We start from the raw sequence: 27,946 nt of genomic DNA, 5'->3' as shown, positions 1-27,946 counted from the left end.
TGTGAATTACTTCATTTTTTATTTACCAAAACTCTGTATAATCTAACATTTTATCTGCTATACAGCACAGTTAGGGAGGAATCATCTTCTTGATAATCCACAGATTAAATTGCCCAGTAGACCAGGTTGTTTTCGTGAGAGAAACACACTATATTACAGGAAGTGGGGTCTCCCAACATCTACTCACACCAGGGAAAGCCAGATACCAGGGAAAGATTTTAGCAGCAAACATGTAAAAGCAAAGTGGAATCAAAAGATATTGCAGAGTCTGTGTTCTCATAGTCTTGCATGAAACAAGATTAACCCATCAGAGAGATTTCTTTCTGGTTATCTGACACTTTGAACTTCAGTTTCCACCAGCTCCTCCTCTGACATGATCTCTGGCATTCATTAGATTGTTTCATGGAGCACCAGATGTCTCTATGTGGAAACTGTGGTTGCTAGGTGCTGTAAGGACCAGACTCAACATGAGATGTGGCCTCCAGAAGTCTCTCGGTTCACACAAGAAGAAAGACACTGAGTGATTTCTCCTGTGCCATTTTCAGCGCGGAAGAACACACCTGAGAGTTTTGCAGAAGCTGCAGTAAGGGTGAAGATGTGAGCAGTGACCTATGGCCTGGTTGGCAGCAGGTCCCAAGGAAGAAAGATGGGACCATTCTCAACAGGAGTGGGGACACATGGTCACCTCAGCTGGGTCAGCATGCCAAGAAGCAGATTTGGTATGTTGGAGCCACTTTGGTCAAGCCACTCTCCTTGGGCCTGAGATCAATGTCCTTAGGAGCCACAGGACTGGACACAGAGAAATTCTGGAGGATGGTGGTGAAGAAAAGGAACAATTCGTTGCGGGCAATGCCTTCACCAAGACAAATGCGCTTTCCTGTGGGCACAGAGAATGAGCCATGTGAGCCCCAGGGCAGTAGGCAATCTTCAGACAGTCCCCTCCCTAAATCCAGACAACTTTCCCATAGCAATGGAGAAGGATGAGTTTGATCATTAACCTGCTATTCAAGTGAGAACAGTAAGAGTTTACCTAAACCGTAAACAATTGGTATAAGGGCCAGTGAGACTTCTTAGCATGGAAGGCAGCGTGTCATCAATCCTGACGACAAGTGTTTACCCTGTGGTACCACATGGTGGAAGGAGAGAACAAACTCCCACAGTCTATCCTCTGTCATAAACGTAAACACCCTCCATATGCACATGTATATGTATGGAACATATATGTAATAATTCAGTCATAAAATGCAAACCAAGTTGTTGGTTGATGTCGCATGGTAATTTCTGACAGATTTCTGGTTTTGTTTATTATCAGAGTCCTTTGTTTCAAAATTGTAAGAACACAATAGAGTAGGAACAAATATATATGTTTAAACATAAATAATGCAAAACCTTTACTGTTTCCTCCTTTCTCATGTGTGAAGATTGGTCCCCACCTCCTCGGCTTCCCTGAGGGTGAAGGTGCTGTTTACAAAGAGTCTTAGATTGACAATTGGATGATAATAAGGGTCCTATATGAGCCAGGCATGGAGGCACATGCGTGCAAGTGCAGCACTTGGGAGATCATGGCAGGAAGATAATGGAATACATTGCAAGAGTTCTCTGTCTGTCTCCAGTCTCTGTCTTCTCTGTCTCTCATCCCCACCACATCTCTCTCTGTCTGTCTCTCTCTCCATCTCTGTCTCTCTGCCCCCATTTCTTCTTCAGCTTGAGATTAATGACCATCAACAATGAGGAAGGAAATTCTGACTAGTCAGGACTACTGAGAATAATTTGACTTTGTAGACTTCCTAAAAGGAACCGCAGGTTTCTTATCATGGTCACACACAGCAGAAAGTACATATCGAGATACAAATACAATTGTTCATATAATAGAGAATGGGCAGAAGCATTTAATGTGGGCTCCATGGCACCCACCGCGATTACAGGGGTATAATTAATCCTTGTTGGTTTTTCTCCTTGGGCATGAAGCAGTACAGAGCAAGGGAGCCTGAAATTCCAGGCAGAGGCTCCACCACTTGCCTGTACCTCAGTAATTCTTAATCTGCACCTGGCTGCCTCAGGCCTCCAGATGGAGGAGGGATTCCCAGCAACCCCTATCCCCTCCAACTGTTGGGAAATCAGGCCTGTGTAGGAGTATTTAGGGAAAGAACCCTACCCGCTTAGGCCCCACCTTTCCAGAATTTAGGTGGCATGAGGTTAGAAATTCATGGAGAGGTCTGTGAGATGGTTTTCCTAGTACTGGTTTTGTGAACCAGGTTTTTTCATAGCAGCTTTTAGTGACGTAACTCACTATCAACACAAGGTTTCCATACTTGTGCTGGTCTTTTGGGACACCATTTATGTCTCTTTGGCTCTAACACGCTTGTCTTTCTCTCTCTGTTTCTGTCTCTGTCTCTGTCTCTGTTTCTCTCTCTCTCTCTGTCTCTTTCTGTCTTTCTCTCTCTTTTTACTTTTTTTCTATCTGCCAATGACAACCTACCTGAACCTGTGTCTGTATGTATCACTACTCTTTGTCTTTTGATCCATTTCATCCACCTGTGTCTTCATAAACTCCCTAGATTGCATCTCATCCCCTACCATTTTTCTGTCCAAGGACACCTTGTCACGTCTTCCTTCTGTGTCTCCTCTCCTGCTTCTTGGTCTCTTTCTAGTTGTGCCTTTCTCCCTGTCCCTTCTTGCTCCCCTTCCTGTCTTCCTGACTTTCATCTTCAAATATGGTTCTTCACCCATCTTCTTTTCTCTCATATCCACACTCTGATTCCTACCAAACATCTCCTCCTATTGTAGATTCCTTGTGTCTCTGTGTGTCTCTCTTTATTGGAATATGTCTCTATCTCCATACCTCTCTATCATTGATTTGTCTCAGTTTATTTTTCACATACCTGCCTTTCTACACTTGGGACAGTCATATGAACAATTCGGGAGCAGGGTTGAGCCCAGTGACACTGATGTCACTTGGCACTCAGGACTAGACATTTCCTAGAGGAGACATGTCTCAGCAGGAGAACCTTGCCTTAAATCCCTCCATGAGGAGATGAGGACAGACATGCTCAGCAGGAGAGCATCTCTAGAATGCACAAGGGGAAGCTGGAGCTGTGGGCTCATTGGAAGAGAACTTGCTTACCATGGTATCACAGCCTTGGGCTCCATCCTTGGCATGAGGGTGGTGGTGGGCAACTAAAAGCTAACCAGTTGTTTCTAGAACCTTTCTTTCTCCAAAAGATAAGAAACCTGAACACAAAGTTTCTATGTTTACATCCATAGAGTCCATTCAACTGAATTGAATTTGGCCAGAGGCAGCTTCTGCATGTAACAAACTGACCAAATGCAGGCAACTGAACAACACACTAACCTGATATTATATTCTTCCAGTGAAGAACAAAACTCAGTCACTCACAGCAGTTGACCTGAGGCTGCCAACTACCTCAGCATGGCCAAGTAAGGCAAAAGCAGATCTGACACCTATCATGTTGTGTGTCAATGCCCAGCTCCCTCTGGTCTACAGACACGGATGGGTGCTGTAACTCTGATCCTTCTCTATTTCAGAAGATTATCCATCATGTATGGGTTCTTGGAACAAATAAATGCTACTAATTTTGATCTTTCTTACAGTTTAACAAGCCAAAGAATATTTAAGACAAACAGACAAGTGTTCCACGACATGCCTCATCTCCCCAGGGCTCACAGATAAATCCATCCCTAGCCCCAAGATCTTACAAGCTCATGGCAGTTCATAGATGATGTCATTTGTTCTTGTTGTTCCCTAAGAAAAACAATTTGCACTCTCTCTGTTAACCCACAGGCCACTCCTACCTTGGATCCAGGTAGGCTGGCTGGAGATCTTCACCTCTCCCTCTGTCCCACAAGACCCAAACCCCAGACCTTACCCCACCTCTGCAACAGAACCCTTGATGCAGCCTTCCCTACCTGCACTCCCCATCTCCTTGAATTTCCCTTATCTTTCCCAGCAGGCACCCCTTACTGACCCAAAGGCCACTCTGTCTAGGGAAACAGGTAGGCGGATAGAGACACCTCTCCTTCTGATTCTCCAGATCCACCCCAACTGCCCCATCTCACCTCCAGCTCTGTAGCAGAATGCCTGTTGTACTCTCCCTTGCCTCCCTGACCCCATCCCCAAGGAATCTCTAGGATCTTTTCTTCCAATCTTCCTTCCCCCAACTTATCTCATTATCCCAGCCTCCTACACCAGCAGGCACTCCCTGGGAACACACCATCTGGGCAGAACAATGAAAGAAATCCACAGAAAAGTTCGTATGAGGCAACACACAGTCATCATGCTCACCTAAAACTCAGAAACCACAAAAACAAACACCCACCCAACAAAGACAAACCCAGAAACAGGCAACCGGACCTATATCACACCAAAAACAGATTCCTGGATGCCAACATGAAAACACTGTCTGTAACAGCCAGGACAATGTGAATCCATGAGAGCCCAGCAGACCTGCCACAGTTGACCCTTGGCATCCGACATAGCTTCAGCCCAAGGAAAGACCTTAACACTGCCTTTCTGAAGGTGGGAGAGATCCTTAAAGAGGAAATTAATAAACCCCTTAAAGAAATCCAGGAAAACACAAACAGTGTTTAAGATCTGAAAATGGAAATAGACACAAGAAAGAAAACCCAAATGGGGGAATTGTAGAAATGAAAAATTTATGAGTTAGAAGAGGAACTATACAGGCTGCTTCATCAGCAAGGTGGAAGAATGATTCTCAGGCCTTGAAGATATGATAGAAGTAATGGATATATCAGTCAGAGAAAATGTGACGTTTGAAAAGCTAATGACAGAAAATAATCCTAGAAATCTAGAATATTGTGAAAAGACCACACCAAAAAATAATAGGACTAGAAGAAGGAAAAGAACCTCAGCTCAAAAGCCAGAAAACATTTTCAGCAAAATCATAAAGAAAATTTTCCTAACCTGAAGGAGATGTTTATAAAGGTAAAAGAATCTTTTGGAACACCAAATAGATTGGACCAGAAAAGGAAGAACCATTAACACATTAATGTACAGAACAAGAAAATATTTTTAAAAGTTTCAAAGCATAAAGACCAAACAACATATAAAGACAAACCTATTAGAATTATACCTGATTTCTAAATGGAGACACTAAAAGCCAGAAGGGCATAGATAGAAGTGCTGCAGATTTAAAAAAAAAAGAAGCAGATATTAGTCAAGACTACAATAAACTTTAAACCTTTTGATCACCATAGGAAGAAAAAATTTAAACAATATTTATCTAAAAATTTAACCCTAAAGAAAGTGCTCAAAGAAAAGCTCCAATCTGAAAATATTACCTGCATTAAAAAAAGTACAGGGAATAAAATAATCCAAATCACCAAAATCAAAAGTATAAAAACAGAAAAACCACCACTGCCACCACCACTACCACCAACAATAGCAAAAATGAAATAATAGGAATAAACAATCATAGGCCATTTATATCTCTCAGTATCAATGGTCTCAATTTCTCCCTGACGTCTAGCAGAGGACCATCGGAGGGGTGAGTTTGCTTCGGGCCTTGACAGGGTCCTGGTGAGGAGGAGCTTTGGCGTTCCCCGACCCCACAGTTGCCCAGGTCGCCCTGCAGTGCTGGCTACCCCCTCCCGCCTGCCATCCCAGCGCCCATCCAGGTACGAATTCCTATATTTCTCCCTTCCCCCTGGGGCCATAAAATTTTCCCCAGCTCAGCTGCCTTGCAAGCTGAGCCTGCATTGTAAGCGCCTCCCGGAAAGAAGGAGTGCCTGTGCTTCAATAGCCTGCCTGAGGAAAGGTGGGCATTCTGTCAGTAAAGTCCCTGTCCAAGAAGGGAACCTGACCCGGTAACAGAAGTTCCAATAGAGAACATTTGAAGTAAGAGATGGGCAGACGCCAAGGCAAGACCTCATCCAACAATCGGAAAAACAACATGAAGACACCAGATCCCAAGGACCCTACAACAGAAGGACTTGAACACCTTAACCCAGAAGAAGTGGAAAAAAGTGCCATTATGAAAGCAATAGAGTCCCTTAAACAGGATATGAATAACTCCCTTAAAGAATTGGATGAGAAATATAACAAAAAGTTTGAAGAAATGAGTATAGAAATAGATGAGAAATATAACAAAAAGTTTGAAGAAATAAGTAAATCCGTGAATGAGATCCTGAGAAACCAAGAAAAAACAATCAAACAAGTAAAGGAAACAGTGCAAGAATTGAAAACTGAAATGGAGGCAATGAAGAAAACAAAAACCGAGAACCGGCTGGATATGGAAAACCTAGGTAAATGAACGGAGACTACAGAATCAAGCATAACCAATAGAATACAAGAGATAGAAGAACGAATCTCAGATTCTGAAGATACCATAGAGAAAATAAATGCTCTGGTCAAAGAAAGCGGCAAATCCAACAAATTCTCTTCACAAAACATTCAGGAAATCTGGGACACAATAAAAAAACCAAATCTAAGAATAATAGGGATTGAAGAAGGAGAAGAACTGCAGATCAAAGGCCCAGAAAATATATTCAACAAAATTATAGAAGAAAACTTTCCCAACCTAAAGAACGATATTCCTATGAAGGTTCAAGAAGCATACAGAACACCGAATAGACTGGATCAGAAAAAAACATCCCCTCGCCATATAATAATCAAAACACAAAACATACATACTAAAGAAAAAATTTTAAGAGCTGCAAAGGAAAAAGGTCAAGTAACTTATAAAGGTAAACCTATCAGGCTTACACCGGACTTCTCTATGGAAACCATGAAAGCCAGAAGATCCTGGATAGAGGTACTGCAGAAACTAAGAGACCATGGATGCAAACCCAGACTACTATACCCAGCCAAGCTATTGTTCACTATCAACGGAGAAAACAAAATATTCCAGGATAAAAACAAATTTAAACAATACGTAGCTACTAATCCAGCCTTACAGAGAATATTAGAAGGAAAATCACTACCGAAGGAATCCAACATTCCCAACATGGCCTACAATAACTCGAACATCTAGCGACCATTCACAAGCACAAATCAAAGAAGAAAAACACATACACTCTACTACCTAAAAAAAAAAAAAAATGACCGGAGTCAACAACCACTGGTCATTAATATCACTTAATATCAATGGACTCAATTCACCTATAAAGAGGCACAGACTTAGAGATTGGATACGAAAACAGGATCCAACATTCTGCTGTTTACAAGAAACACACCTCAACCACAAAGACAGACACCTACTCAGAGTAAAGGGTTGGGAAAAGGTTTTCCAAGCAAATGGACCTAAGAAACAAGCGGGTGTGGCCATTCTAATATCTAACAAAATCGACTTCAAACTAAAATCAATCAGAAGAAATGGAGATGGACATTTCATACTCATAACTGGAACAATTCATCAGGAGGAAGTCTCAATCCTGAATATCTATGCTCCTAATATAAAGGCACCCACATATGTAAAAGAAACTCTTCTAGAACTCAAGGCAGTCATCAAACCACACACACTAATAGTAGGAGACTTCAACACTCCTCTCTCACCAATGGACAGGTCAATCAGACAGAAACCAAACAGAGAATTGAGAGATTTATTGGAGGTATTGAATCAAATGGACTTAACAGACATCTATAGAACATTCCACCCAAATAGGAAAGAATATACCTTTTTCTCTGCAGCTCATGGAACCTTCTCGAAAATTGACCACATACTCGGTAACAAAGCAAACTTCCACAGATACAAAAAAATATTAGTAACTACCTGTGTCTTGTCAGATCACCATGGACTAAAATTAGAATTCAACAACAATGCTTCCCCAGGAAGCCAACAAAGTCATGGAAACTGAACAGCCAACTACTAAATCACCCCTGGGTCAAGGAATAAATAAAGAAAGAAATTAAACTCTTCCTTGAATTTAATGAAAACAAAGACACAACATACTCAAACCTATGGGACACTATGAAAGCAGTGCTAAGAGGAAAGTTCATAGCACTGAGTGCCCAATTAAAGAAAGCGGAGAAAGCACACATTGGAGACTTAACAGCACACTTGAAAGATCTAGAAAAAAAAGAAGCTGATTCACCCAGGAGGTCTAGAAGACTGGAAATAATCAAACTGAGGGCTGAAATCAACAAAATAGAAACAGAGAAAACAATCCAAAGAATCAATGAATCAAAAAGCTGGTTCTTGGAGAAAATCAACAAGATTGACAAACCCCTATCCAAATTAATCAAACAGCAGAGAGAGAACATGCAAATTAATAAGATCAGAAATGAAAAGGGGGACATAACCACAGACACAGAGGAAATTCAGAGAATCATTAGATCTTACTACGAAATTTATATGCCACAAAGTTGGAAAATGTAAAAGAAATGGACATTTTTTTAGATAAGTACCATATACCAAAGTTTAACCAAGAACAAGTGAACAATCTAAATAGCCCTGTTAGTCGCGAAGAATTAGAAGTTATTATCAAAAATCTCCCTACCAAAAAAAGCCCAGGACCAGATGGTTTCAATGCAGAATTCTGCCAGAAATTCCATGAAGAGCTAATACCTATACTCCTTAACGTATTCCACAATATAGAAACAGAAGGGTCATTGCCTAACTCCTTTTATGAAGCTACAGTTACCCTAATACCAAAACCACACAAAGACACAACCAAGAAAGAGAATTACAGGCCAATCTCACTCATGAACATCGACGCGAAAATTCTCAATAAAATACTGGCAAACCAAATCTAAGAGCACATTAGAAAAATTATCCATTATGATCAAGTCGGCTTCATTCCAGAGATGCAGGGCTGGTTCAACATACACAAATCTATCAATGTAATCCATCATATAAATAAACTGAAAGAAAAAAACCATATGATCATTTCATTGGATGCTGAAAAAGCATTTGACAAAATTCAACACCCATTTATGATAAAGGTGTTGGAGAGACTGAGGATACAAGGATCATACCTAAATATAATAAAGGCAATATACAGCAAGCCGACAGCTAACATCAAACTGAATGGAGAGAAACTCAAAGCCTTTCCACTAAAATCAGGAATGCGACAAGGCTGTCCACTCTCTCCATACCTCTTCAATATAGTGCTTGGAGTTCTAGCAATAGCAAGAAGACAACATAAGGAGATCAAGGGGATTCGTATTGGAAAGGATGAAGTTAAACTTTCGTTATTTGCTGACAATATGATAGTTTACATAAGTGACCCCAAAAACTCTACCAAAGAACTCCTACAGCTGATAAACACCTTTAGTAACGTGGCAGGATACAAGATCAACTCCAAAAAATCAGTGGCCCTCCTGTACACAAAGGATAAAGAAGCAGAGAGGGAAATTAGAGAAACATCACCTTTCATGATAGCCACAAATAGCATAAAATATCTTGGGGTTACTCTAACCAAGGAAGTGAAAGACCTATTTGACAAAAACTTTAAGTCTTTGAAGAAAGAAATTGAGGAGGATACCAGAAAATGGAAAGACCTCCCCTGCTCTTGGATTGGGAGAATCAACATAGTAAAAATGGCAATTCTACCAAAAGCAATCTATAGATTCAATGCAATCCCCATCAAAATCCCATCAAACTTCTTCACAGACCTTGAGAGAACAATAATCAAGTTTATATGGCAAAATAAAAAAAACCAGGATAGCCAAAACAATCTTATACAATAAAAGAACTTCTGGAGGCATTACCATCCCTGACTTCAAACTCTATTATAGAGCTACAGTATTGAAAACAGCTTGGTATTGGCATAACAACAGAGAAGTCGACCTATGGAATCGAATAGAAGACCCAGATATTAACCCACAAACTTATGAACACCTAATTTTCGACAAGGGAGCTAAAGGTATACAATGGAAGAAGGAAAGCATCTTTAACAAATGGTGCTGGCATAACTGGATGTCAACCTGTAAAAAAATGAAAGTAGATCCATATCTATCACCATGCACAAAAATCAAGTTCAAATGGATTAAAGACATCAACATTAATCCGTCCACTTTGAACCTGTTAGAAGAGAAAGTGGGAAGTAGTCTACAAGATATAGGCACAGGAGGCCTCATCCTAAGTAGGACCCCAGTAGCACAGACAATAAGAGAAACAATGAAAAAATGGGATCTACTGAAACTGAGAAGCTTCTGTAAAGCAAAGGACACCGTCAGTAGGACAAAAAGGCTGCCTTCTGACTGGGAGAAGATCTTCACCAACCCCTCATCAGACAAAGGTCTGATCTCCAAAATATACAAAGAACTCAAGAAACTAGACACTAAAACTCTAATTAACCCAATTAAAAAACGGGGGTACTGAACTTAACAGAGAATTCACAACAGATGAACTTCGAATGGCCAGAAGACACTTAAGGTCATGCTCAACCTCCTTAGCGATCAGGGAAATGCAAATCAAAACCACTTTGAGATATCATCTTACACCTGTCAGAATAGCTAAAGTCAAAAACACCAATGATAGCCTATGCTGGAGAGGATGTGTGGTGAGGGGAACACTCATCCATTGTTGGTGGGAATGCAAACTCGTGCAGCCACTGTGGAAATCAGTGTGGCGGTTTCTCAGGAAACTGGGAGTCAACCTCCCTCAGGACCCAGCAATTCCACTCTTGGGTATATACCCTAGAGATTCCCTAACATACTACAAAAGCATTTGTTCTACTATGTTCATAGCAGCACTATTTGTAATAGCCAGAACCTGGAAACAGCCTAGGTGCCCCTCAATAGAAGAATGGTTAAAAAAGGTGTGGAACATATACACATTAGAGTTTTACTCAGGGGTAAAAAACAATGACATCTTGAATTTTGTATGCAAATGGATGGTAATAGAAAACGCTTTACTGAGTGAGGTAAGCCAGACCCAAAAAGAGGAACACGGTATGTATTCACTCATAAGTGGATTCTAACCATAATTAAAGGTCTTTGAGCCTATTATTCGTGATCCTAGAGAAGCTAAATAAGAAGATGAACCTGATCAAGATTATTTAGCCATCTGCCAGGAGGTAGGAAATAGACAAGAGTCCCAGGTAACCTCGGGTGCATGGGGGGGTGTGGGAGGGTTGATGGAAGGGGAGAGGGTTAGAGAGAAGGGAGTAGGGGAGGAATGGGGAAAGCTCGGTGGCCTGGGATGGGGGGGAGGGAGGGGGGATGAATATGGGATCAGGGAAGAATATATTTCAACTAAGGGAGTCATTTTAGGGTTTACAGGAGACTTGATTATATATGGGATCCCAGGTCCAAGGAGAGATCCCCCAGATTGTTCTCTGGACAGAGGAGAGGGTGCCTGAATCGGCCGTGGCCCATAACCATACTGATGTATATTTTGCTTATCACCATAGATCCTTCATCTGGCGAAGGACGGCGATACAGACGGAGACCCACATTGGAGCACCGGACTGAGCCCGCCAAGGTCCAAATGAGGAGCAGAAGGAGGAAGAACATGAAAAACGAAATCAGTACTGCGAGGGATGCTATCACCCACTGATACAAGGGAACGGATCTAATGAGAGTTTACCAAGGCCAGTTGGACTGGGACTGAACGAGAACGTGATCTAACGAGATTCTCGGAATTTGGCCGGATTCTCTGAATGTGGCTGGCCCGAAGTGTTTCTGAAAAGCCATTGACTATGATACTGGGACCTGTTTCCTCTGCATATACTGGATATTGGGGATCCAGTCTGTTTGGATACTCACCTTCCTGGACCTGGAGGGAGGGGGGAGGAACTTGAACTTCCCACAGGGCAGGAAACCCTGACTGCCCTAAGGGACAAAAAGGGAGGAGGAGAGGGAGTGGGGGGAGTGGGAGGGTGTTGGGAAGAGGGGCAGAAATGGAAACTTTTATAATTTAATAAAATTTACTTTCAAAAAAAAGAGGTAGATTAAGGAAACTATCTAATATTTCTCAACTAAAAAAAAAAAAGAAAAGAAAAAGAAAAAAAAAGATAGATCCATCCTTCTGTTGCATCCAAGAAAAGCAACTTAGCATCAAGGACATTACCTCAGGGTTAGGGGCTAAAAAAAGATATTCCAAGCAAATGGAATCACCTTAGAAGCTGACTGCTATAGCTATTTTAATATCTAACTAATTAGATTTAAATCTAATCAGAAGACACAGGGAAGCACACTACCTACTCATCAGAGGAAAAATCCACCAAGAGCACATTTAAATTCTTAACATCTATGCCCCAAACCCAAGAACACCCAAGTTTGCAAAAGAAAACTACTATAGTTTAATCAGATATTGACCCTCACACACTGACAGTGGGGGACTCCAACACTCAAAACTCATCAATAGACATGTCATCCAGACAAAATCTAAACAGAGAAATGCTGGAGCTAACTGATGTTATAAAGGTACAGACCATTGGGAAGTGTGAGGACCACTGCTCTAGAACAAACAGAGCTCACACCTAAAAGGAGCAGATGGCCAGAAACAGTAAAACTCTGGATTGAAATCGATAAAATAGAAGCAAAAAGGGCAGTAAAAATAAACAAAGAAACAGAGAATTAGTTCTTAGAGAAAATCAATACGGTTTTGAACGCTTATCTAAATAAAAACAGAGACTGTCCAAATTAATAAAATCAGAAGCAAAAGGTGAGACATAAAAGACACCAAGGAAATCAGAGAATATAAAGGACATACTTAAAAAACTTGTGTCCCACCAAATTGGAAAATCTAAATGAAATGGGTATTTTCTTGATAGGTACTACTTACCAAAGAGTAATCAAGATCAAATAAGGAATTTAAACAGAACTATAATCCGTAGAGAAATAGAAACAGTCACTGAAATTCTCTCAATGTTCACCCTCCCAACATCTGGATAAAAAGAAAAAGAAAAAGAAAAGAAAGCCAAGGGACAGAGAGTTTCAACACCGAATTCTATCAGACTTTCAAAGAGGAATTTATGTCAATACTCCTCAAATAATTCCACAAAATAGAAACAGAAGTCATGTTGTCCATTTCGTTTTATGAGGCCAGAGTTACCCTGACACCCAAACCACAAAGAAAGAGAATCACAGACCAAGTTTCCTTATAAAGGCAAAAATACACTATAAAATAATTGCAAACAAAATCCAAGAATACATCAAAAAGATCATCCACCATGATCAAATAGGTTTCATTCAGAGATCCAGGATGGTTCAATATATGAAAATTAATAAATATAAACAAACTGAAAGAAAACACATGTGCTCATTTTATTAGATACAGAAAAGACTTTGACAATAAAGAATGCCGCTTCATTATAAATGTACTGGAGAGTATAGAGATACAATGACATACCTACACATAACAAAGACAGTTTGCAGCATGCCTACAGCCCACATCAAATTAAACAGAGAGGAACTCAAAGCAATTCCACTAAAATTCAGAACAAGACAACGATGTCTAAAATCTCCACATCTATTCAATAGAGTACTTGAAGTCTTATCTAAAGAAATAACACAACTGAAGGAAACCAAGGGCATACAAATTGGAAAGGAAGAACTCAGAGTAAACTTATTATCAGATGATATATATGATTGTGTGTGTGTGTGTGTCTGTGTGTGTCCCAAAAATTTCCACTAGGTAATTCCTACACCTGATAAACCCTTTTGACAAAATAGCTGGACACAAATCTGACTCACAAAGACCAGTAGCCCTGCTACATACAAATAAAAACGCACTGAGAAAGAACTCATGGATACAACACCCTTCACAACAGCTTCACATAATATAAATATCCTGGGGGTAACTCTAACCAAGTAAGTGAAAGGCTTGTGCAATAAAACGTTCAAGTATTTGAAAAAAGATTTGGAGACGACATGAGAAGATGGAAATATTTCCTATGCTGATGAATCAGTAGGATTAGCATAGTGAAAACAGCCATCCTTCCAAAAGTAGCCAGAAATACACACTGGGGGAAAAAAGGACAGCATCTTCAAAAAATAGTGCTGGTCAAATTGGATGACTCCATGTAGGAGAATGCAAATAGGCCCATATTTATCGCACTGCACACAACTCAACTTCAGATGGATCAAAGACCTTAACACTTAAACCATCTACACTGAGCACAACAGAGGAAAAAGTGGGGAATAGATTTGAAGTCGCTGACACACGTGATGACTTCCTGAACAGAACAAGAATAGCACAGACACTAAGATCAACAATTAAAACTGGGAACTCATGAAACTAAAAAGCTTTTGCAAAGTGAAGTTCACCATCACTTGGATAAAAAGTGGCAGCTACAAAATGGGAAAGATTATTACCACCTCTACATCAAATAAAGGACTAATATCAAAACTATATAATGAACTCAGGAAATTAGATATAAAAAAGAGATACTCAAATGTAAAAGTGACATACAGATTTCAACAGAGAATTCTCCATAGATAGAGCAAACTCATAGGACTGAGAAACATTTAAAGAAATGTTCAACGGCTTTAGTCATCTGAAAAATGTAAATCATAATGACTTGGAGATTCCATCTTACACATTGGGAATGGCTAGGATCAAAAACACAAGTGACAGCACCTGTTGGAGAGGAGTTGGAATAAAGGAACACTCCTCAATTGCAGGTGGGTGTGCAAACTCATACAGCCACTATGGAAATCAATGTGTCAGGTCCTTAAAAAATTAGGAATTCACCTCTCTCCAGACCCAGCTATACCATTCTTGGGAATATACCCAAAAGGATGCTTAATCCTACCACACAGGCACTTGCTCAACCATGCTCAATCCTGCTCTATTTATGGAAGTCAGAATTGGAAACGACCTACATGTTCATCAACAGAAGGATGAATAAAATGTGTTACATTTATACAATGGAGTATTATTCAGATGTTTAAAAACAACAGCAGCATCATGAAAATTCGGGCAAAGGGATGGAACTAGAAAAGAATCCTGAGTGATTAAGACCCAAAAAGATTAACATGGCATGTATTCACTTATAGGTGAATATTAGTCATTAAATAAGTGATAACCAAGCTACAATCCATAGACCCAGAAAGGTTAGATACCGACAAAAGTACTAGGAGGGGAATATAAATCTCCCTGAGAGGGGGAAATAAAATAGAGTTCATGGGTGGAGTAGGGGCATCAGAGGGGCAGGAATGGGAGATTCAGGAGGGAGGAGAGTTGGGCTTGAGGGATAGAGTGTGGGGAGAGACAGTTAGAATTGAGGGGCATTGAGTGTTGGTGTGGAAACCTAGTGCAGTAGAAACTTCCTAAACTAAAGAAAGGCAATTCAAAAGAAGTCTCCAAATAATGAGGGATACCTGGTCCCAACTGGCCATCTCTTCTCACTAAATGAAGCTTCTAGTACCAGGAATGGGCTGCATTCAATTGAGTTTCTGGCCAAAGGGATCCCATGGAAGACCCCAAATAACCCAAGGCTGTTTTTAAGACAGAAGGTTGATTCTACTAAATGCCAGGAAGGCCTCATTGCTAATGACAGTTCCCACACAACTCACTGGACTGGAGACATCTAGCTGGTGCCTATATAAACCTCACACCCGTGATCAAGCAACTTTGGTACAGGAAGTATTCTACAGGCTACAAAATGAGAAATGTATACACCAACCCAGCTACAAAACCTATGATGAACCACGCTATCCTGCCTGTGTGACATAATAGAGCTCAACAGTGGCACAATGCAGTGCATTGTGGGAGTAATTATCCAATGTATGGTTGGAATATGTGGCATTGCTTGAGTGACCAGCTGCCAGGGACTAGGATAAAAAAAAAATGCTACTGCTCAAAAAGAAAAATAAAAGTAACAACAAGATGACCCCTGAAGACATTCTGCTACATAGATCAGACCCTTTTTATTCAGTCATCATCAGAGAAGCTTCCCCCTGCAGCAGATGGAAACAAATTCAGAGAGACACAGCCAGATGTTTCACATAGAGAGTAACCTTGGAACACAGAGCTCTAAATGGAATGTCTTTGTCATTAGAGATTAGAGAATCCAGAGGAAGAGGAGGCAGAAAGAGGGTAAGAGTCGAAGGGGATACAGGACACCAAGAGAACAAGGCTCTGAACCAACTGAGCAAAGCTCATATGAACTCAGACTGAAGCAGCAGGAACAGGGCCTGCTCAGGTCTGCACCAGGTCCTCTGTGCACATTTTACAGCTTTTGGTAGTGTTTCCATGGATTCCTGAGTGTGCGAATGAGTGGGTCTCTGGTTCTAGTGCCTTGTCTTTGGCCCTATTCCTTCTGTTTATTTGCACTGTATAGCATGAAATACTGGTTTTTGTTTTATCTTTTATTTTATTTCATCATGTTTGGTTATTATCGCTTAGAAGACTGTTTCTTTTCTAAGGAGAGACAGAAAAGGATGTAACCTGAGGGTAGGGAAGGTGCAGAGGAACTAGGAGGAGGAGAGGGAAGGGAAAATTGTAATCAGCATATATTGTATGAGGAAAGAATCTACTTTTAATAAAAGGGAAAATTAATAAACTAATGTCTCATAGTACAAGAAAGTACTGATGGATTTAATGCAACTAGAAAATAATGAATGGATTATTTTTCTTGTTGCTCTTTCTAAAGTAGAAGAACCACCTTACGCTCTTTTGAGGAATTTATGTGGACATTGCTGCATTGACTTTAAAGACATCACGAACGTCCTGACCTGGGAATATCTGTGCTCCCTTCCTCTCTATTAATTAATCTCTTGTTTATTGCTGGGAGCAGCGGGAGGAACCTGGTTGTGCCCTTAGCCCATTGTGTTCTCTGTGAACATCCTTTCTTGTCCTCTGTCAGCCATTTAATCACTCATTTAAAAAGGTTCTCCCCTCATAATAAAATAAGAAAAGAATGAATATGATCAGGTTTAGAGGTTTTTCAGCACTTTTCCAAAATTCTCCTGAGTAGGATGACCTTTAGTTCAACAGACCCCTCCTGGAAAGTAGCCAGGTGAATTGGGTTCCCAGCTGGAATAGACTGCTCCTAGTCCTGACTGTACCCTTTAGGGTGAACCCGCCCTCTAGTGAATTGGAAAGGAAGCACAGGTCCGTCTCACCTATAGAGAAGGGCATAAAAGCTTCATTTTTCTTCAGAGCCCCACTGGCATCCAGGAAGTGGTCAGGATTGAAGGCATCTGGTTGTTCAAAGTACCGTGGGTCATGGAGAGCTGTACTCAGGATGGGGTACACTTCAGTGTTCTAGGAGACATTGTGAGAGGGAATGGTATTATCATACTCTGGCTCCCATATGCAGACAGTCAGTCCTTAGGAAACTGCAGAATGCCAGGAAACCACAAACAGGCCTAGGGTGGTGATTGGGAGAGTGGAGGATGATCATGGCATAGAGATGTGGAGTCACAGCTGGTCTCACCTTGGGGAGCAGGAACCCTCGGAACGAAGTGTCTTTGGTGACTTTGTGTGGCACTCCAATCGGGGCAATATCTGCAAATCTCTGGATCTCGCGAATGACAGCCTCAGTGTAAGGCATTTTGTTTCGATCATCCAGGGTTGGTGGGCGATGTGAGCCAATTACCTCTTCAATCTCCTTTTGGACTTTCTCTGCACAGAAAAGGGAGACAATAGACAATGACCGCACCCTTCACAGAGACAATGAACGGTGACCCTGACTTCTGTGAGCCAATAGCTTAGGAACAGTGCAGAGCCAGGAGACTCTGTTGAGAAAGACACACTGCACTTCTTGGACACACACACCTGTGCTTCTCTCAGGTATCTGTCTCTCAAGCCACGTTTAGAGCTATGTTAGAGGCTCTCTCAAAAGCTCCAACTTGCTCATAACAGAGAGAAAAGAAAAACCCACAGCAAAGGGCTATTTTCATCTATTAGTCTGAGTGAGGGCTGGAGGGAAAGATGGTATGAATTTTCCCCAATTGTAATGTAATGTTATAATTTGTGTTCTTCCATAACACACACACACACACACACACACACACACACACACACACACACACAGACAGAGAGAGAGAGAGAGAGAGAGAGAGAGAGAGAGAGAAAGAAATGGTTCTTTGCATGAAATTTATATTTGAAAATACAGGAGGCTGGAGAGAAGATGTCTCAGAGGTTAAGAGCACTGGCTGCTCTTGAAGATGACCCAGGTTCAATTTCCAGCACCATCATGGTAGCTCGCACTGTCTGTGACTCTGGGTCCAGTGGATACAACACCCTCACACAGACATGTATGCAGACAAAACAGCAGTGAACATTATTTTAAAAAAATGAAAATACAGGCTAACAATCTGAGGCTATATCCTAAGGAATAAAAAGGAAGTAAATTAATCTATGCATAACAAAATACAGAATATGAACACATTGGTGAGTACATTGACTGATGAAAGGGCTCAGTCAGCAAATGCATTGATTTCCATCCTGACAGCCTGGCTTTGATATCAGAACCCACGTGAATGTGCAGGAGAGACCCAACTGCACAAAGTTGTCCTCCCACCTCCACACATGAGTCGCAGCAGACACACTCACAACAGCATTGCATCGATTACAAATTCTTAGACTGTGAGTGTGTAAGTCAGCCAAGCAATGGATGAGTCAGTTAATAAAGGAAAGATTGCTGGGTGAGTGAAATGAGCAAAGCAAACCTGGATTCCATATTCCACTTCTCACTCACTATAGTAATCAATTAACAAGTCAAAAAATGGGGCATACACAAATAAATCAATGAATACAGCCAACCAAGGAATGGATTGACACATGAAGGGTGAATTCAAGGCCAGTGGGAAGGAATAAGGAATGAGGAGATTTGTATTTGAATGAACCAAAGAATCAATGACAGAGAGCCTACTCAACTAGCCATGATAAAGAATAAAACTCACAAACTGATTCATCCAAATAAATGAATGAAATATATGTCATTGGGTCAAACAGAGATGAAAGAATCAAGGATTAATAATCTATGAGTATAGATATGATGGTCAGAGGATTACATGTGTGGGTGAACAGGTGTACAGATGAAAATGAATGAAAAAGTGAATATATGGATGGTTAAATTATGGTTGGAACATGAATAGAATGGGTAAATAAATGGATAGGTGAATGGACAGAAAGATGAGTGAGTATCGGATGGATGCAAAGACAGAAGGAAAAAAAGAGAGAAGCAAGGAAGGAAGGAAGGAAGGGGGAAAAGAAAGTATAGACAGATGAATCAACCTTCAAGTTATAGCAGACAACAATGGAAATGGACCAGCTGAGTGTTCATTCACACACCGGCCACAGCATTGTCTTAGGTTAGATGTAGACCAAAGCCTTCAGAGCTCCAGATGTAAGAGGCCCATGTCTCTCTCATTCACACAGACCTCTGCAGAAAAGGTGGAGGTAGAAGATTCCCCACCTGGACACTTGTGGCTCACCTGCAACATGGGGGTATTTGAGCAGGAGCAGGAAACCAAAGCGGAGCGTGGTGCTGGTGGTCTCGGTGCCAGCAAAGAAGAGAGACAGCACTGAGATCATGAGGTTCTGATAATGGAACTCCGTGTGTTGGTTGGACTTCTCCTGGTTCCACATGGGAGAAAGAAGGGAGGGTGAGGGGTGACTGGAGCCTTGCAGGGAGATGCACACATGTCCTGGGAACTGTCATTCTATCTCACTATCTGGGTCACATGGCATTTCTCAGTCCTCGACAAGGTCACTTGGTCTCTGTTTGTTTTGTCTTCTCTCTCTACTGTGCTCTCTGGTAGTTTAGCACAGTTTATTTCCCAGGCTCTTTCTTCCTCTGTGGCCTTTTCTGCTTTTTGTCCCTTGCCCTGTGTTTTTTTCCCACCCTTCTTTCTCCTTATCACATTTTCTCCTCCTTTTCATTTTCATCATTTTCCAGACACTTCTGCATCTCCTCCACTACATTTCCTGTCTCTCCTCCCCATTCTCTGCCCCCTTTTCCTCCGCTCACATCCTCAGCCTTCACTCTCAGCCATCCCCTCTCATTCACACAGGACTTACCTTCTCCATGCGTATAAGGAAGGTATCGATGAAGTCTCTAGGATTACTGGGGTCCAAGGTTTCCCGGTGCTTCTCTACACTGTGGTGAATGTAGTCAAGGATTTCCTGCAGGTTTTTGTAGATTTGTCGGTGGGCACCAGGAAAGAACTTCAGTAAACCCGAATAGAGCTCAAACACCTGAAAAATAGAACTGAGGAGGTCACCTGAAACTATTAGGTCTCAGAAAGTGAGCAGTGCTTCTAGGTTCACAGATGTCATGAAGGAAATCATACACACACACACACACACACACACACACACACACACCCATATCCACCCACACACACCCCTCTCATTCATGCACACCAAAACACACATGCCTTGAACTGTATCTTCAAATCAGTCTCTAACCTTCATTTTACGTTGTTTGTATCTCCCTTTCCTCTCCTCTACTCTCTCTCTCTCTCTCTCTCTCTCTCTCTCTCTCTCTCTCTCTCTTTCTGTTTTGTCTTAATTTGTTTTAATTTGTGTCGTATTGTATTTTGAACACATTAATGCCTGACAGGCTTGAAATTCAAAATGTAGCCGAGAATCAGCCTGAAGTTCTGATACCCCAGTCTCTAACACCAAAACGTTATAATTTCATGTGATGTAAACCACCAAGTCCTGGCGATGAACTCAAGGGATCATGAATGAAATACTGTGTCCTCTGTCCTCTAAGGTAGAGCTGTATCCCCCACTTCGTCATTTTCTCATGTCTGGATGGCTCTGTATTTCTGCATTCAAGTCTCTCCACCCTACTTAACATCCCTCTCTCCTTCTATTTTTCCTTGCCTCCATTTCCCCAGGTCACAGACTCCTTGCTTTTCTGTGTTGTCTCTTTCTTTCATTCAGACATAAGACACTCTCTTCCTCACTCACAAAGCAGCCTTTTCTTTCCTCTGCCTTGGATCCTCCTCTCTTCCCACCCACTGACCTGGCCTGAGAATGAGCTGGTGAGTGAGATGGTCTGATAGATCAGGTCCATCAGGCGCAGGAACTGGCGGTCTTTGTAGTCAAAGCGCTCTCCAAAGACAATGGAGCAGATGATGTTGGATGTGATGCACTGGAAGATGAAGGTGGGGTCCAGGGGGGCTCCTGGAGGATGAGGATACAGGACAAGAGACAGGGAATACAGGACTAGGAGTATATTTGGCTTCAGCCCCATGTCTATAACACTGTACCCACCACTCACTGCTCAATGAACAGCAACACATTTGCACATATGGTGCACATAAGGGTCTGGGCTCTTCACTCAGAGATGCACGCATCCTTTTATTTAACTTCCCACAGTACTGTACAGAATATTGGATGCTATTTCTATATACAGAAAGGGATGCACCTCCACCAAGGAAACTGAGCTAATCATGGCTGGAACATAGTTGCAAATAGGATTCTAGGAACAGGACGGAGAGTGAGTCCAGACAGCCTGCACCTGCTCCTTCTCACGGGACGACATCTTGACTCTGAACTGACAGTTAACTTCCACTGGCAGGAATGGTGCACAAAAGGGTTCAGTGATGTCTGTGTGAATTACAAGCCATGTACACTCCATGGCCATCTGTCTGTTTTCTTCTATTCCTTCTTAACTTCCTCCATCCTTTCTCTGACTTCCTCCATCCCTTCTCTGACTTCCTCCATCCCTCCTCTGACTTCCTCCATCCCTCCCTTCTCTGACTTTTGAGCTCTGTGCTTTCCCAGAAGCCATTAGCCGCTGCTGCCCATAGCCATTGTGTGCCAAGTTCAGTCGTGGACCCTGGCAGTTGGAGGGCTGTTGTCAGCACAACAGTATTGGGTTACTCTTTCCCTTCACCCTGAGACTGGTTTGTCTCTGATCTATGAGAATACTTTCCTGGGGCTCAAGAGCTTCACTCTCAGTCCCTTTTCAGCTTGATTCTCAGCTTATTTCTCTTCCTCTGGGTTCCTCTCTCACTGCCTTCTTTCTCTGATCATTTTTCTCACCATCTGCACCTTGCTTCTCTCCACCCTCCGCACTGACCTCTCAGCTCTCCAGAGAAAGGTCAATAAGAAATAGCAAATGCCCCATGTAAAGAAATGGAGTTACAAGCAACAGTCTTGTCATCAATGTACCCTTGATATAACAAACTTAAAGTACCCTCAGGGTACCTCGATTTTTTCCAAAATAAAACTCCCATGAACCTCTGTGCTCACTGCTGCTCATCAGCACACTCACAAGGAAGAAAACACAGTTCCTTGCTTAGGCCATGTCTGCAGGTTCTCCTGCTCAATCCCTTCATTGACTTAAGGTCTGTGTTTGCCTTTGATGAGACCATGGAGGGGGGCAGAGATAGGGGACAATTACAACGATTAAGTCAAAATGGTCTTGAACACTTTGTGCAGTAGAAGAGAGACTTGGAAATCTCATCCTCCTGCCTCCACCTCGAGGGTGCTGGGATTACAAACATGCAGGACCATGCCCACTGTATATGGTGCTGTAAGCTCTCCACAACTCAGCCACAGCCACATCAAAGGCGGGACCTCACAATGTAGGCAGGGCTGGCCTTGAGCTCATGATTATCTTGCTTCACCTTTTGAGTTCTGAGAGGATGAAGTTCTGAGAGGATGAGTGTCCACCAAAACTACCTAACTGACAAAAATAATTCACTGATTGATTTTCTGAAGAGAAGTGACCACCCAAGTCAGTATGTGCTTCTGAGTTACTTTGCAAACAAAATACCACACATTTCTTTACTGCCCTAGTAATTCTCTTTCCACCTCTTCCTTATCTCATCCTTCCAATGTCCGAGTGTGTGTGTGTGTGTGCATGTCTGTCTGTCTGTCTGTCTATTTCTCTGACCTTGTCTTTCTCTTCCTTAGGCTCTGCACTCGGGTCCCTGTGTCACCATCTTCCTTTCTGCCCATTCTCTTGTACTCACCCTGGGATTTCCGTAGCTCCTCCACCAGACGTCGAGCCTCCTCCTGAATCCGCTCCTCCACACTCCGCTTGCCCATTCCTAAGTCCTTCATGGTGGCCAGAGAGAATCGCCGAAGGGTCTTCCAGCGTTCACCATTAGCAAAGATCAAACCTAAGAACGTAGGTAAAGTACGGGTGGTTACAATGGAAGTTGAGAGATCCTGAGTTCTTCCCCACAGCTCGGGCTCCACCGCTGACACACATCTTCCTGGACCACATTTGCCACTTCACCATGTCCCGTATCTCACCATGTCCTTGTAGAATTGGCTCAAACACAGCAACTGTCCCCCGGCCAGAGAAAGCCTCAGCTTGGTCCACCAGAGCCTCCCTTAGGGCCTCTGTTCCATACAATATGACCACAGGCCTCGGTCCCAGGTGCACTGTGAACACGTCTCCATATTTTTCTCGAAGCTGCCAAGCATAAGGGTACAAGGGTTGTGGTGAGTAGGTGCACACATTGTTGCTACACTGTGAAAACACCTAGACACAGACTGGTAAATGGTACCTCTCTGCTGGTTACCCTTTCTCTCCTGAGCACCTAAGAGGTGCTCAGACAGGCAGGGTCTGCACTGATTCGTTGGATTTCCTAATTAGTACACCAGCACTGTGGAGTTGGGAGGCGGGGTAACATTTGTTTATAATTCTGGTACAAGAGAAGTAGAGACCAGAGAATCTGTAGTCATCCTTGTCTACACATCCAGTTTCAAGCCAGTCTCACCTACATATGACCCTATCTCAAAAATAATAGATACAGATATGGATGCAGATGTGCATTAGTTCCATGTCCGTACCCTTCAGTCTTCCGAGCTGAACCATGCTTCCTGTGGTCCAGCTTCAGCCTGTTCAATGCCTTCTGACAACGTTCATAGAGTACAGCCCTGATCCACCAACTGGGTTACATGGGAAGGAAAGTGATAGTCACCTAGTAGTGGTCCTGAATGTGAGTCTGAGCAGTATGAGCAGTATGAGCAGTATGGACAGTTGGGAAAATGCCTGGCAATGCAATTATCAGGACATCTTCAGGGAATTGGTCCCAGGAACATGACAACCTTCCAGTGCTGAGAGCCCTTGAGGAGCATGGTGTGATGTTTGCAAACACCTCTCCCCTACCTCGTCCTCTTGTAACCTTTACTCTCTCTAGATTGAACTACAGCTAATCAAAATGAAAGGCTTTGAAAACGATCAGTGCCCAGGAATGTTTTTTATGGGACAATACTAAGAAAAACCTTTGCATATGTTTGATGTTGATATATTTAAGTTTTAGATGGGGTCACATCATCGAATCTTATACAAAAATGAACTAAGAAGCCTCAGATCAGATCAATGGTGTAAGTGAAACTTGCCAACTCAATGCTACACAAAACCAACTTTTGTTTCCATCTGCTGCATCTAAATGATGTTCAAACAGAGATGCAGTTGATGGTGTGTCAGGATAGTGGGAGGTAGTGACTACAAGGGTCTGGGACAAGGACCAGTCTTGATGTTCTAAATCAGTGTTAAGAAAGTGTTCATCTTTCAAACTCATTGAGGTAGGCTTCTTGAGAGGTGACCCAGTTCAAAAACATCTTAACTCAAAACTTAAGAGGTGGGACAGGAGAGGTGGCTCAGTGGCTAAGAGCACTGCTGTTGTTGCACAGGCCCTGAGTTTTGTCCCACCTCCCATGTCAGATAGCTAAAAATGCCTGTAATGCCAGCTTCGTGGGATTTGATGACCTCTTTGTTTTCTTCAGATATCAGATGCATAAGCACCATTCACAAACACACTTAAACAAACATGAATATGATGATGATAATGATGACGATGGTGATAATGAAGATAGATTGATAGACAAATGGATAATACATGGATATACAGATAATAGATAGATACTTAGATTGATGAATAGGTCGCTGATGCACAGATTAGTAGCTTTGATGATCCAGCTTTGTGTCTCTACTACTGGCTAATACAATATCATCATTAACACTCAGTCTTTGTAACAGACACACTGATTAGAGCCCACACAACCATCTTACATCAACACAGATGCCTAGAAAAGATCTCAGCTTCTTGATCCACCAGAGAAGCTCTCAAGAAACATTCCAGAGGGCTTGTCAGCTTCATATGGGTATGGACAATGCAGAGCTGACACAGCCTTTAGCAGCTGTATTTGAGTTAGGCTCCTGCCTCATCCACAACACACTTGAGAGAGCCAAGCTGGTTGTGTCTGGGGTTCACCACAGGACATCACTACCACTTGGCATCCAGATGCATCTGTCTGGACCAGCTGTTCTTTCTTCTTGCCTGTTCCGGATTCTCTGCTGTTGATTTAGTCCCCAATATGGTTGTTTTGAGAAGTGTCAGAGCCCTTGGGAACTAGAACCTAGTGAGAGACACTGGGTGTTTGTGGCAGATCCATACAATAGGTTAATGCTGGTCTCACAAAGAGGACTGGGTTCTCAGAGAGTGGATTATTATTAAACAAAGTCAGTCCACATGGTTCGTCTCTTCTGCATGAACAAGTTTTCCTGTCCTCTACTGTCTTATGACACACAAGAAGGGTTCTCACTAGAGACTGGAAGAAGAGATTGTTTGATCTTAGACTGTCACACTGCACAATTTTGAGTAGGTTAAGCCTTTAATTTATTAAGAACTTAGCCTCTGGAATTTTGTTGTAGCAACAAAGAGATAAAGACACGAGGAGAGTTTTTCTTGCCTTCTTAGTTGAATCACTTCAGTTCTTACCATCTTTGGCTCCTAACAAGCCAGTTCATTCATGTAACCTGAAGATTCAGTGCCGGCCTTTCCCCTGTCACACTGTGACTTCATCCTCCTGGCTCCACTTTTTCCCTAGCACCAGCTTCTGCTCAGGAATGGCTTCTTTTACATACCTGCCGTTGTTCTAGGAAGTCTGTAATTTGTTCAAGTCCTACCCCTCATGTAAGTCTGTCTGAACTCTCAACCAATCTTAAAATTCTTATTGATGTGGTATTCTCTTCTGTATGCTGTGAATACCATTGGTGAATAAAGAAACTATCTTGAGCCCAAGATAAATTATGGCAGAGCTAGGCAGGAAAAACTAAAATGAACGCTGGGATGAAGAAAGCAGAGTTAGTTAGAAGCCATGGAGCCTCTGGAGACAGATGCTGGGAACTTTCGCTGGGAAGCCACAGCCTCGTGGCAATACACAGAATACTAGAAATGGGTTAAACTAAGAGGGAAGAGTTAGCCATTAAGAAATTAGAGCTAATGGACTTAGCATTAATTAAATTAATACAGTTTCCATGTGATTATTTCAGGACTGAGCACCCAGGAACCAACAAGCGGCTTCCTCCTATATCTTATTGTTTTACTTGTATCCAATATCACCCAGGTGAGCAGATAACTTGCCTAATTAAATTTTATGAGTTTATTCTACATCTATAAACAGACTCTTATCTCCTGACAGTCATGGAAGTCAGCTCAGCTTCCAGATTGCCACATACACTGGATAGCAGATTTGAACAGTTCTTTAAGGAGTTCTGTAGAGGGTAGGAATTTCCTTCTCAGAACACATTGCCAACCCCTGGCAACCTTGTTTGCTGATGACATGATGACTGTCCCTACAGGGAAAAGATGCAGCATGTCGTGCTATCACGACAGGATATCACCAACCCTCACTGTGAGTCTCTGGACAGTTAATGATGCTGGGGGAAGTGCCAATTCAGTGATGTAGCTGTTCATAAGTTGCTCACATTCCAATCAATTGCCCCCACAACCAAACTCATTCAGGCAACCATAGTTACTTCTAGGTAGGAAGGACCTTCAGAAACCGAGAAGAGGAGAGGAAAAAGAGAAATGCAGGACTTATATTTTCAAATAATTAAAATTAATCCCAGCACTCAGAAGGCAGAGGCAGGTGAATCTTGATGAGTTTGAGTCTTTCTACAGAGTAAGTTCCAGGACGGCAAGAACTGTTTCACAGAGAAACCCTGTCTCCACAAAAAAAAAAAAGAAAGAAAAAGAAAATAACAACAGCGAAACAATCCAACCATATAAACAAACAACCAAAAAGTAAAATATAAATATGATGTAACTTGACCTTTCCAACAGGTGGGAAACACATTTTTAAAATACTTGTGGCCAGGTATATCACACATCTATAAATACAGCATGGGAGATATGAACACAGAAGAATCATTAGCCTGATAAAAGAGGATGATCTTGTCTCAAAAATAAAAAAAAAAACAAATGAATACACCATTGGTCCAGGTGGGTTTTATATTTAAAACCAAGGGGTAACAGGGGTTGAGATTGCTGTCTCTAAAGCAGATCTCTAAATGGGAAGTGGAGCCAAAGATGCTAAGTGATTATTAATAAACAAGTGGAAATTGAATAGGAAATCTTGCTTGTGAAGACTGGTAAAGATGCTGCCAGGGTTGGCTCCTTGGATGATCCTTGTGTTTACAACTGATAAGCACTCCCTACCTACTCCACCTCCTGACCTGCCTCTCCTCCCCTTTGTTCCTGAACACAGAAGGCTAATCCCTTGTGTTGGCAGAAGAAACCTTATCTGTGGATGACTATGACATTTTTCTTTCTCTTTTGAAACAAAGAAACATCAAATAGGAAAACTGTAAGCCCTTGGTACATGCCATGACACCCCAACACCTTTCACACTCCAAGCACAGTGTCTCACACTGTCCAACAACAAGGACACACCTGTCAACCTGAGCACCATCTACCACCAACCAGCACCTCACCTTTCACTCAGCAACCTTCCCACCTGAACCTACTGCATGGAAGGAGTTCATTCTTCACCCCAAATGAGTGATCTTCAGGTGCAAACATGGGGCTAATCCCATCCGGCACAGGCTGTGGGCATGTTTTACCTGAATAAAAGAGTTGAGAAGGCCTCTTCTGTCCATCTGAAGGAGGTTTCCCAAGAAGGGTAGGGGATGGGGTCCTGGAGGAAGTTGGTCACGAGCCTTTGGGTAGCCCCTGACCATGAATGCTAAGAACCCCACAAAGAGAGTGAGGAGGAGCAGGACACTGGGCTCCATGGTCCTTGTCTGAGCACCACCACTTCACTGCACACTCCAGCAGGACTTTTGTGCTGAACCTGGATCTCCA

At 42.2% G+C, this 27,946-nt stretch overlaps 1 protein-coding gene across 1 annotated transcript; it reads right to left on the bottom strand.

Annotated features, from left to right (window-relative positions):
- On the bottom strand, positions 1-27,946 carry LOC125404521 (cytochrome P450 2B2-like). Its single transcript, XM_087908210.1, has 9 exons — positions 27,706-27,946; positions 23,103-23,265; positions 22,817-22,966; positions 20,857-21,017; positions 19,902-20,078; positions 19,316-19,457; positions 17,311-17,498; positions 16,997-17,138; positions 1-877 (listed from the first exon to the last, which is right to left on the bottom strand). Exons 1-9 carry the CDS (start codon positions 27,874-27,876, stop codon positions 696-698), a joined length of 1,476 nt encoding a protein of 491 aa, XP_087764336.1. The 5' UTR covers positions 27,877-27,946; the 3' UTR covers positions 1-695.

Source organism: Myodes glareolus, chromosome 1 (assembly GCF_982192425.1).
Source record: "Myodes glareolus chromosome 1, mMyoGla1.1, whole genome shotgun sequence".
NCBI classification, from domain to species: Eukaryota; Metazoa; Chordata; class Mammalia; order Rodentia; family Cricetidae; genus Myodes; species Myodes glareolus.
Note: the sequence above shows the minus strand (reverse complement) of the source record. Positions and strands in the feature narration are given on the sequence as shown.

Coding starts and splice junctions, on each gene's coding strand:
- LOC125404521 (XM_087908210.1), bottom strand. CDS start 27,876: ATGGAGCCCAGTGTCCTGCTCCTCCTCACTCTCTTTGTGGGGTTCTTA. Junction 19,458..19,901: donor TCCTTATACGCATGGAGAAG/GTAAGTCCTGTG, acceptor ATGTGGAACCAG/GAGAAGTCCAACCAACACAC. Junction 17,139..17,310: donor GAGGGTTCCTGCTCCCCAAG/GTGAGACCAGCT, acceptor AATGTCTCCTAG/AACACTGAAGTGTACCCCAT.